The 12,753-nt window shown below is 35.3% G+C and overlaps 1 protein-coding gene across 15 annotated transcripts in view; it reads right to left on the reverse strand.

The window, feature by feature from the left end:
* The window catches only part of Senp7 (SUMO specific peptidase 7), a 124,482-nt gene that overhangs the window by 11,333 nt on the left and 100,396 nt on the right, over positions 1-12,753 (reverse strand). For all 15 annotated transcript variants that reach the window (XM_035444473.1, XM_035444469.1, XM_035444468.1 and 12 more), the window contains 5 exons: positions 12,035-12,214; positions 8,291-8,538; positions 7,034-7,167; positions 5,600-5,716; positions 3,343-3,465 (listed from right to left, as the gene is read on the reverse strand). In XM_035444473.1, the coding sequence (XP_035300364.1) occupies positions 3,343-3,465; positions 5,600-5,716; positions 7,034-7,167; positions 8,291-8,538; positions 12,035-12,214 (802 nt within the window). The remainder of the gene's footprint in view (positions 1-3,342; positions 3,466-5,599; positions 5,717-7,033; positions 7,168-8,290; positions 8,539-12,034; positions 12,215-12,753) is intronic.

Here is a 12,753-nt window from a genome sequence, read left to right on the forward strand (position 1 = left end):
GGGCCACCAACCAGTTCCCAAATCATGACATAGAGACAATATTAATTATGAATGCTCAGCCTTAGTCTTGTTTCTTGCTAGCTCTTACACCTTGATTTAACCTGTTTCTCTTCATCTACATTTTGCCTTGGGGCTTTTACCTTCCTTCCTTCCTTCCTTTCTTCCTTCCTTCCTTCCTTCCTTCCTTCCTTCCTTCCTTCCTTCCTTCCTTCCTTCCTTCCTGTATGTCCTATTCCATGTCTTGCTGGCTGGCCCTGGAGATCTCCCTCTTTTTCTTTGTCATTCTCTCCTCTCCTCTCCTCTCGAGCCTTGAGTTCTCCTACTACTTATTTTCTCTGCTTGCCAGCCCTGCCTACCCCTCTCCTGCCTAGCTATTGGCCTTTCAGCTTTTGATTATATCAATCAGGTGTCTTAGGTAGGCAAGGCAGCACATATTTACATTGTTAAACAAATGCAGCATAAACAAATGTAACACATCTTCGCCTAGTTAAACAAATGCAACACACCTTTATATAGTGAAAGTAATATTCTGCAACCTAAACAAGTGCAATACATCTTTACATAGTTAAGTAATATTCCACAACACCAAGCACTGAATAAGTCACGGTAGATGGTCTCTCACTTCACAGAAAGCAAGGATAATTGGAAAACAACATTATAGAGTTCTCACTTCAAAATGCAAGTGCTAGAAGAGAGTTCAGAAGAAAATATGGAAGGGCTGAGCATATCTGAAAACTGAGAAGAAGCAGGTTGACTATACATGAGCAAATGTGAAGTAAGTTTAGGGAGAATAAAAAAATGTAGCCTCACATAGTATGTATGTCATTTATACTACAGTTTGTTTAACACTAGCAATTTGGGCGTTTTGTTATGAATTGATACTCAAATGTTTCTCTCTTGGTGCACTGCTTTTTTCTCTTTGATTCTAAAAGGCCTTGCCCATCAATACAAGACCTAAACCAATAAAGCCACTTAAAGTTGACCATAATCCCAGTTTGTCTAAGACAGCCTTAGTTTATATTAGTTATCCAGTGTATACCAGTAAAAGAACCTGTTATTTTCACGTATGTCCCAACAGAGACCATACATTATAACACTACAAACAACAGAAATAACTAAACTTTGGAACTTGAAAACTACATTCAACTATGTGTAATTAGCCTATTTTTTTAAGTTTCTATTAATAAACGTCACTATAAATAATCATTTGCATTACTATAAATTATTATTTACCTTACAAAAATATTAGAGTTAAATTTAAAAAGCATATTCATTTAACCATCATAATCATTATTTCTAATGTTTGACTTTTAAATTTCTATCGCTGGTTTGTGTGTGTGTGTGTGTGTGTGTGTGTGTGTGTGTAGATGTGCACAGGGCACACACCCGTGTGGAAGTCAAAGGACAATTGGCAGGAGTAGGTTTTATCTTCTACCACATGGGTCATTGGCCTTGAGAGCAAGCACCTGCTAAGTTATCATGTCTAGCCCAACATCATCATTTTTTTCAGATTTTTTAATTTGAATTAGAAACAAGATTGTTTTACATGACAATCCCAGTTCCCTTTTTCCCTTCCGTCCTCCCCTACCACCCCCCCCACAACTAAAACCCTACCTATCACATACCCTTTCTTCTATTCTTCCCCTGACTCAACCTTTCTGCTCCCTCATGTCCTCTGCTTCCCTCCTCCTCTTCCCTTCTCATTCTCATAGCTCTCTCCCTCCTCCTCCCCTGCTCCCAATTTGCTCAGGGGATCTTGACCCTTTCCCCTTCTCCAGGGGACCATGTATGTCTCTCTTAGGGTCCTCCTTGTTTACTCTCTTCTCTGGCAGTGTGGATTGTAGGCTGGTAATCCTTTACTCTACGTCTAAAATCCACATATGAGCAACATCATCATTTTTAAGGCTTTGAAAATGTTGGACTAAAACTTAAAAATAAGGATTTAAGTCCAGGCCTACTAGTCCCTAGCTATTTGTCCTTTTCTAAATATCCAATCCTTAATTGTCCCGTGTTTTTTTTTTTTTTTATTTTTTTCATCTAAAGAAGTAGGATAGGGGCTGGAGAGATGGTTCAGAGCACTGGCTCTTCCAGAGAACCTGGATTCCAAATCCCAGCACCCATATGGCAGTTCACAACTGTGTGTAATTCTAGTTCCAGGGGATCTGTGCCCTCTTCTGACCTCCACAGGCTTTGGTATATACAGATATACATGTAGACAGAGAATTAGGAATATACTATATGGGTCCTATGTACCTAAAAAGCATTGTAATTTGAAGGAAAAGGGAAATGAACAAAAAATGTGCCCTGGAAGTTTATAAAATAGAAGACAGATGTTTAAAAAAAAATAAAAGCTCAGAGATCTATTAATTGGGTTCTAATACAAATTGCTGGGCACGGGGCAAGGGTTTGTGAAAGTCCATGCTACAATAACTATCTGAGTTTCTACTAGCTAATAAATAGTAACTACTTCTTCATTTTTGTCTACTCCTATCCACTACTTAATGGTTTTGATTCTTAATAAAAAAAATAGTTTTAAAAAGTACTGAATAGAGACATTTAGCAAAATTGTGCAAATAAGAATGCTTTTCATTTTATGTTCACTAACTTAATAAAATAGTAGCATGTCAGCAAGGAACTAACCAGAAAAACAAACAAACAAACCACAGCCCTACATCTTTGTAACAGAATATTATTCAGGGAAAGTCCACATTCTTAAAAGGCCAGTGAGGCAATCAGAGATTGGCACAGTGGGCACTGCACTCACCCTAGGGTGGACAGCAAGGAAAGCAGCAGTGCCTCCAAGTGGAAATTTAAGGGATAGCAACCATGGCCAGTAAGAGATATATCCAGAGAAAATAGGACTTCTGGTAATCATGTCCAAAGCAAAAAGGGTAGGGAAGAAATAGTCTGGCTCTCTCTTTTTTTTTTTTTTTTTTTTTAATTCCTTGTTCTCTTAACTTCTAGTATCCACAATGCAACTGGAGATACAGCCTGCAAGAACCAGTCTCCCTATTACAGAGCGAACAGTGAAAGGATAAGAAATGGTTCTCACAGCTGACAAACCAGTGACCTGCAGAAGTGTTAGTATGCTTGCTCTCGGGATTACTACAATGAAGACACTTCACTAGGCGCATCAAATAGAGTCGTCTTCATCTTAAAACTTAGACATCTGACTCAGTGTTGTGGCAGCTGCTGCCAAGCTGGTGCCAAGCCTGTCTGTCATTCAATCCCTAGGATCCATGTGCTAGAAGGAGAAAATAGTACCCTGACCTTCACATCATGATGCACCCATACACACACAATAAATTCCTCTAAAATCTTAATTACATTAGGCTGACTTACGAGAGATCTGGATTATCTTCTGTTAAATTATTTTCCTTTCTTGTCAAGCATTTATAGAAAAAACTACTAAAAATGTGACTTCGTTCAACAAGTTCATCTGAAGCTTTCTCCAGTAGAAGATACCTGTAAAGAAGCAAGCCCACAAAGTAAACTGTGATTAGATTTTACCGTATTTTCTTCAGTTACCCTTTATGAACTAGAAATTACTGTTACATCCAGTTAAATTCAAAGAAATCTTGCATTTTTCTATGATTTGGGCTCTCAGCTTCTCTTTTAGTTATCTCTTGCCTTTCAAAACAACCACTTAAAAGTAGAAATTACCCACTTATTTAATAAGTGTTTACCAAGCTCCTAACATGTATTAAGCACCACATTTACACTGGAGACACAGTAGAAGGGTAGCATCTGCAACCTAAAAAAGTAAAAATAGGAGGAAATGTTGACCAAATAATCGCATGAGTGTGAGTCATGTAAGACTATGACATATATAAATCTAGAAAACGTTTAGTAACTGGACTATTCCTAGCTTAAATTCCCAATCTATTTTCATACTAAAATAATTCTCCAGTGGAAACTGTCACTCAATCACTTAGTGGTTATATCTTTCATAATAAAAAGAAGTGCTACTCCTGATAGTGCAGTCAGATTAATAATTTCAGGCAGCCGGGCCGGTGGGCAGTTGGGAGGCAGAGGTAGGTAGATCTCTAGGCTCAAGGCCAGCCTAGTCTACAAAGTGACTTACAGGACAGCCAGGGCTACACAGAGAAACCCTGCCTCAAAAAACCAAAACAGAGAAGAACCAGCAACTGATACCAATTCATAATTTACACAGACCAAACAAAAATACATGAAATTATTAGAATTGTATTCCTATGTGGAATATATTTTTAAAAGGCTCAAACTGAATTTCTAGAGACTTTAAAGTCTATGTCTATAAATTTGTAATAATGTGAGATTCTGAGCCTTTGTAACTAGAATAAAATAAAATTATGAATAAAAAATACTCTAAATGATAATAAATTCATTTTAAAATGACCTTTAAAATATTAGATTCCTCAACTGAGTGTTAGAAATCTTAAGTCTAGAGATACGGTGCAAAATGAAGGGTAAAAAATGAATTTCCTTTGCATGAAAAGGCTTTGGGAATTATTAGTGTTCTTGATTTGGGTTTTTTATTTTAGTTAGGTTTGTTTGGGTTTATTAAGACAGAGGTGTACCATATAGCCCAGCCTGGCCTTGAACTTACAATCCTCCTTCTTTAGCCTCCTGGGTGCCAAGATTAAAGGGCTCTACCCAACACCTATATTGCATAGACTTAATTAAAGAGCTTTCATAATTATTACTTAAGCTTTTTCTATTCAACAAGCTGACATTTTTAAGTTAAAAATTTTACTGCAATCATGACAGATTTTTCTAGATGACAGTTAACTGTTAGGATGCTTAAAGGTAGCCAGAAACCAGTCAAGGGAATGGAGCCTTGTGAAGAACCATGCTTGTGGGAACACTCCAAGAAAGAGTCTAATGACCTATTTCTTCAAAAATACGGACTTGTTCTTGGAATGTGTTTGCAGGCTCCGCCCAGGTGTAGCAGGTAGGACTGAGTTTACTTAAGATTATTGCTTCCTGCTGTTACTCAACTAAATTTCAAGCCAGCCTTTATATATTCTATGGGAAATGTGTTTGCCACGTATGGCTTTTCCTCGTGACTGTATGCAGCTTGGCCTTTCCTCGGGTGACCATTCTTAACCCTCAGAGTATAAAAAGACCACTGAATAGAGTGGTTTCTTTTCTGTCCCCAAAGTGTTTTCAATTTTGTAAATACTTCCTTCACCATAATACACAGTGTTCAAAAAGTACACATCAAAAAAAATCAACACATAAAAACTAAGTAAAAAAAGCAAGCAGTAACTCTTCTGAGATGTGTGGTGTCTACAGATGGTGAGAGAATGCAAGTGAATTTGTCAACCTCGGTAAAATTCTGGAAACCAAAATGTTTTCTGAATCTGAAATCTCCCCAGGTTACTTTTAACTAAAATTGAAAATAATTCAGATAAAGACACTTATTTTAAGGCAGGGTACAGCTCAACAGAGTGTTTTCTTACTATGCACAAGGCTCTAGACTCAATATCCCAGGCTTTCCTACTATGCACAAGGTTCTAGGTTCAATCCTGAGTACAAGTGGAAAAAATAAAAAAAAAAAAACAGATACTTAAGTTTTGCAGTAAAACCTATAAAACAAGATAATTACTGTACTTACTTAAGGTAAAAGTCAATGATTACATCATTAAGAAATTCTCCTTCTTCTAAACACTCCAAATCTTCATTAGTTACTCCTAAGCCCCCCTTGGTAGGTGGTGGAGGATAAACAATCAACCTTTAAAAAATAAAAATAAAGTTAAAATAGAACTTATTTTAATACATAAAATATATTTATATGTGACATGCAATATATTTATGTTATATTAATGTTATTAATTAAAAGATTTCTCATGAAACAGCTAGTAGGCAGTAATATCCACAGCTAACTTTATATGATAAAATATCAAGACATAACCAATTATAGTTTCTTACATTTTTATAAATCTCCTATGTTACATTGGCCATTAGCTTTTCCTTTCCACTAACTCCCATGGGGCTAGTCCCAGAAGACTAACGTCTAAAACACGTTTAGAAAAAGGATACATTCTATGATCAGTTACAATGCCCTTAAGGCTGTCTCTCTTTTACGTAATTTTTAACTTTCAGCAACTGCTATAATAAAGCAAAAGTTTCCCAATGCCACAATTTGCAAATTCTAAATTTGAATCTAAAATGAATCCTTTTCTGTTTAGAAAAGCCAGCACTCAAAACCCATTCAATCTTTCTGGTGGCCAGGAGGTGGATACTGAAGAAGTAACAAGGAAAGTGCTTACAATGTTACAACGTAAGCTGAAGAGAACATAAAGGAAACAATAAGATCATAACTGGAGGGTAGCAGAGTACAAATGACAGCTCAGAAGCATTCTCCTAACACTCCCCCTGAAAAGTCAGAGAGAAAACCAGAAGTGAATTCCAGGCTATAACCTTGGAATCATTAGGGAACCGTTTGATGGGCAAATGTAGTAATTTAATAAAGCTATAATGCTTATACCAGAAAAATGGCTTGAAATCAAGTGTCATCCACAGTTGATTTTATCTTGATACCAAAACACTTAAACAAGAAAACTGAAAATTTTAAATCTTATCCTGTGCTTTCAACTCCTTTAAAAAAAAAGGGGGGGGGGAGATACTCAAATGTATAGAAGTAATCTCCAATGTACAGAATACTGTGCCTTCCCACAAACAGAAAACATATAAAAGATAATCTATCAAGTAGCACCTTTAAAAAGAGAACTTAAATACGCACCCAAAGTTCCTAAACTGAGAGATATTTTAATAATCAGATTCATTTCCTTATCATATGTTCATATAAGTATCATTTTCCAAAACCATACATTGCTATCCCAAGATTTTCAATAAGCTCTTTAATGTTTCCAAATTGCAGTTAAGTCATTTTTTTCATGTGCCTCATAAACAGAATTATTTCCATCACTAGCCAAGAGCATAAAAGTAAACTCAAAGCATTTTAAAAGGTAACCTGCTTAAAACCCACAGCATAAGTAAAAGCAACTACTACGACACGGCTACAAACAGGATGGGACACAGCTCCTACTTCTGAACAGGTCTGGTGTTCCTGACTTCCCGCCACTCTTCATCTGGACTTGAAGTAATAGAAAATGAGTAGCAACCACTACTTTGTTTCTGTAGGAAAGTGTAAGTAGGCTTGATGGCATCTGAATCTGAGGGCTGAAAGAAAAAAAAAAACTCTTATGAGTGCATAAAAACAAACATTAGTTTTCAAAAACACAGGTAAAATCTAGATTTGTAACTGAAAAAAACTATGACTCAAAGAAATGTATATCAAAGAGTAACAACTACACTTTTAAAATTACTATACATATATAATCAAATGAAAAATATTTTTATTGAAAGATTTCATATACAATATAAGGGCTAAAATTTAATATAAAGTCCTACTTCCAGGTATGAGTTCCACAATTAAAGAAGAATTTAAGTTTGTGGTTCAAAAATAATCAAAACAGGTAGATAATACTAGGAAAAAATAAAATTTTAAATTAAAGGAGACTGGCTCATATCATAACTGATATTCTATTATTAAATGAAAAATGACATATAAATTTATATACGCAATATAGTTAAGCTTTCTGCTTCACCTAACAGTATTATGGGTATCTATGGGCTTTTTGAATAAAAGAGCCTTAGAACGCACTTATGTACATATTTATGTGTGTGAACAAATGTGTTTGCCATAGCTACTTAGGAAATATTTTTCCTTCTAGACATAACTGACAGTTATATAAGCCACAAGTATATTATCAATCTATAAAAAGGTACAACTTATTTTTTATGCATTTACCATTAACATTGTGTGCATATGCACTTATGACTAACGCATATGTATGGGCATGCATGTGGCAAGCATGTGTGTGGAAGTTGGTTCTCTCCTTCCAGCTTTCTGTGAGCTTCAGAAACGTGCACGAGAAGTACTTTTCCCAATAAGCCATCTAAAAGGTCCCCAAACGTAACATTTTTCATTACTATTGTTTTGAGATAATGTTAGACTTACATAATGTTGAAAAAAGGAAAACCCTGTCTATATCTGACTATCAAAAGTAAAAATGAAACACACATTCATGTCTTCACTCCATATCGGCATCAGTATGAGATGTCTATGCAGTCCTCTGGTTACAAGCTCATCCAATCATTACTGATTTTGTTGAAGACACTTTCCAGCTCTGACACTGAAAATTCCTTTGTGTTCTTATGTACTTTGAACAAAACAGCATTTTAAAGAGTGAAACAATTTTTACCTCCCTATCCCCAGTAATTGTGTTAATCATATGCTAACCTGAGACAGTGACTTCCTATTCATTTCTGTATCAGAGCAAATGGAATCATAGTAATAATGAATAAAGGAGCTTTCTTTTGAAGTGAGATCCTGAAACAAAGGTAATGCCTGATCCCAAGACAATGGATAAGAGAGTTCTGATTCTCCATTGGTCGTACTTATTTCCATCATAATATCTTTCAATTTCAATTCTTCTTTTTGTGAAACTGAACTGTTTAACTCGAGGAAAATGAATTCACTGGCTTTTGCTATAAGAGAAAAAAAGAAATCAATTTTTATCAATACTTTTTAAAAAATAATTGTAATTAATCTAATTGTGAATAACAGTAAGGGTTTTATGTAAAATCCAACCAAGTATTTTGTATTTTAGATAATAACAGACAAGTTTAAACTTCAAAATAGGCAGCTGGTAATCAAAAACCCAATTTCACAATTACCTATTCTACTTCATTGGAATTAAAATTCCAAATGATACTGACTGTCCCATCTGCTGTACCTGGCATTTAAAAGATGCTAGTAAGTATTTGCTTCTGAGTGTATAAATGAATGAATAATAATCAAACTATTATTTTACTCTAGCCTCCACCACAGATCCACCTATCAGCTAAAAAAGCATTATTTACTACTTTCTTCTTTATTTAACCTATCATTTCAATAATGGTCACACATATACACAAATATTATCAACTCACCCATGATTACAAATGCTCTTTATAATTCCACAGCCCCTTTCTATCTGATTATGAATTTCTCTATTGTGTGTAATTAGAACAGGAAACTATTAATTTTATGAGTATAAAATTTAAATCCCTATAACATCTAGCATATATTTAAAAAAAAAGTACAAGGGAGACTGAAATCAAAGTGGTAAGAAAAATATTACTAACTTCACCTGATTCTAAACCAGATACCACTAGGAGTTGAAGAATAAAGTTAATATTTCAAGATACATATATGTAGCTATGTATGTGCTATCAGAACACACAGAAAAGCACTCAACTCAAGTCTTAGAAGTCTGATATGTACATAAGCTGAACTTATCAGAAACTAAGAAAACATAGAATACAGAGATATCTACAATTTATTTAACTTGGCTATTAATTATGTCACAGTTTATAATGAAATAATAGGCAAAATCTGTTAGAAAAAGTAATCATGGATAATGTAACTTTCTCTACAGTCACACTTTAACCCATAAAGCAAGTCTTAACAAACACAAAAGAAATAAAATAATTTCTTCAATCAGGTCATATCACAAGATGACTAAAACTATAAATCCAGAGCAAGAAAGAAACTCGAATACTTGAACACTAAACACTCTTAAGTGACCAACCACTGGATCATTGAAGAAATCAGGCAGGAATAAAAATTTTAAATTCCTAGAGTCAAATAAAATGAAATGAAAACACAACTTACCAGAACCACTAGGGTACTGCAAAGGTGGTTCTAAGAGTTTACAGCTGTGAGCTCTTACATCAAATTTGAGAGAGAGAGAGAGAGAGAGAGAGAGAGAGAGAGAGAGAGAGAGAGAGAGAGAGATCTGGAAACAAGAACAAGCCAAACTAAAAAGCAGTCGATAAAAAGAAGTAAGGATCAGAGCAAACTTAATTAAATTGACAGTTAAAGAACAGTGCACAAAGAATCAAGGAAAGAGTTGATGCTTAGACAAAATAAAGACTGGTGTAAAGAAAGAAGGTTGCCACCAAGCCTGAAGACAAGAGTTTTATCCACAGGACCTACATAGTAGAAGAGAAATGACACTCAAAATGTGTCCTCTGACTTCCGCACAAGCATGTGTGTGGGCACAAAGGAATGTGCCCAAACATGGACATAAATAAATGTAAAAAAAAAAATTAAAGAAATAAGCTCAGAAATACTTAATCAAGTTGATCAAAACAAAGAGAAGTCATAAATTAACAAAATTAAATATGAAAGGGAGACCATTACAAAAGATATCAATGAAATCCAAGGGACCTTTAGGGAATACTTTGAAAATTCATTCTAAATTCATGGAGTAACTAAAAGAAATGAGCAAATTTCTACACATGTATGACCTGTCAAAGATAATTCAAGAAGATATAATATAAAAAAGTAACAAGATCTATCACAAGCAACAAGGTTGAAGAAATACTAAGGTATATCCCAACAAAGAAAAGCACAGGACCATTCAGATTCACTGCCCTATTCTTCCATACCATTAAAAAGTAAGGAACAGGGCTGGAGAAATGGCTGATCAGTTAAGAGTATTTTCTGTCCTTGCAGAGAACCTGAGTTTGGTTCCCAACACCACATCAAGTAGCTCACAACCACCTGAAACTAAATTCCAGGGGATCAAACATACTCTTTTGGTCTCCATGGGCACCTGCACACACAAAGCATATAGACACACAGGTAAAGATACACACACACACACACACACACACACACACAACACACACACACACACACACACACACACACGGAGGGAGGGAGGAGGAGGAGGAGGGAGGGAGGGAGGGGAGGGAGGGAGGGAGGGACACTAATGCTACTCAGAGAATTCTAGAAAATAGAAAGGGAGAAGCAACACTACTCATTGTAGAAAGTCAGGATCACCCTGGTATCAAAACTAGATAGGGACACAACACGTAAGAAAACTATAAACCAAATTCTTTAATGAACACAGATTTAAAATCACTCAAACAAGTTCCTGCAAACTGAATTCCAGAACAACTTGATAAAAATCATATAGCATGACCATCCTGGTACCATTTCAGGGAGACAAGGATGGTTCAAATCAGTAACTGTAATCAAATGCATAAATATATTAAGGACAGAAATCACAGGATCATATTAATCGAGGTAGAAAAGGCTTTGACAAAAAAAAAACAAAAAACAAAAAACAAAAAACTCAACATCCTACATCCTTTTGCCTTGAAGAAACCAATAATAAAAAGAATATTCTTCAACACAATAAAAGCTAGATACAACAATCCTATGCCTAAAGCTATATACTACATAGGAACATGGAGAGCACACCTCACATCAGAAACAAGGTAAGGATGTTCTCTTCACTTATCAAGGTAGGGAATGAAGTCTTACCTCGAGCAATGAGGCAAGAGAAGGAAATAAAATTGATAATAACAGGAAAAGAAGAGGTCAAATTATCTTCATTTGTGATCTTATAATGTGATCTTATAATGTAAATATCCCACCAGAAAAATCTTAGATCTGATAAACACTCCCATCAAGTGAGTAGCATACAAAAGCAACATGAAAACCAGTAACGTTTCTATACATCCCTCACGCACCTGCCAATCACACATGACATAAAAACAGAAGCACACTATTCAGGGGTGGAAGGGGGCCAAGGGGGAGGGAAGGAAGAATGGGAAATGGAGTGCAAATACAAAGTACATTCAGTATGAAAATGTCATAATAAAGCAATTGTTTTATATACTAAGTAAAATAACTCATCAAACAGGAATATAACCAAATGGACTAAAATATGGTTTTTAAGGGCACAGAGATGTTTTATCTGCAAATAAACAACTTTTCATGTTTCCATAACTAAATAAAATTACCAGGCAAAATCAAGGAGAGGTAAAATAATTTATCTAATGTTAATAGTGGGTAACATTTTTAATTGAAGAAAATTAATTTTAATCCAATGAAATAAAGATAGTCTATTACGTTATCTTGGAAGAAATTACTTCATATATAAGTTTTAAGGTTCTCCTGAAGTTTAGGAATGATCTTTATACTCACATTGCTGGCTTAACAGGGGGTTCTCTAACTGTGTCTCAATCTCTTGAAGATATTTTGAGGAAACCCAGAGGAAAATGATAGCATGGCTCCTCTTACTGTGATCAGCATCCTTGCTTTTCCATAACCCAAATCTCTTTAAATGTGTGGTGTCCACTGACAGCGAAACCTCATTCATGGACACTGAAATAAATAAAACAAGCAATTAAAAAGAAACCTATTTAGGAGCATGCCATTTCTGATACTTCTTGATATACTATATGTCTTAGTAAGGGTTTCTATTGCTGTGATAAAACACCATGCCCAAAAGAAAGCTGGGGAGGAATATGTGTGAAATTACCAAAGGAAAATTTAATTGTCATCTAAGAAATGCTGAGAATGGGAAAAACAGTTTTCCCCAGGGAGAACATACCACCTAGTTATCCAATGCCAAATGGTCAGTCCTGACAACATGCATGCAAGTAACAGTATAGGGACTAAACAAGTTGTAGTGATATATTTAGGACTCTGAGTGTGAGTGTGTGTGTGTGTGTGTGTGTGTGTGTGTCTGCCTGTCTGTCTGTCTGTCTGTCTGTCTGTGTGTCTCTGTGTGTCTTCTGTGTGTTAAAGAAAAAGAGGCTATGAGTTTGAAAGAGAGAAAGAGGGGGTATATGAAGGTGGTTTAAGAGAAGAAAGAGAATGAGGAAATGATGCAATTTAATAATAATTCATCTGAAGAAAGA

Source organism: Cricetulus griseus, chromosome 4 (genome assembly GCF_003668045.3).
Source record: "Cricetulus griseus strain 17A/GY chromosome 4, alternate assembly CriGri-PICRH-1.0, whole genome shotgun sequence".
Classification (NCBI taxonomy): domain Eukaryota; kingdom Metazoa; phylum Chordata; class Mammalia; order Rodentia; family Cricetidae; genus Cricetulus; species Cricetulus griseus.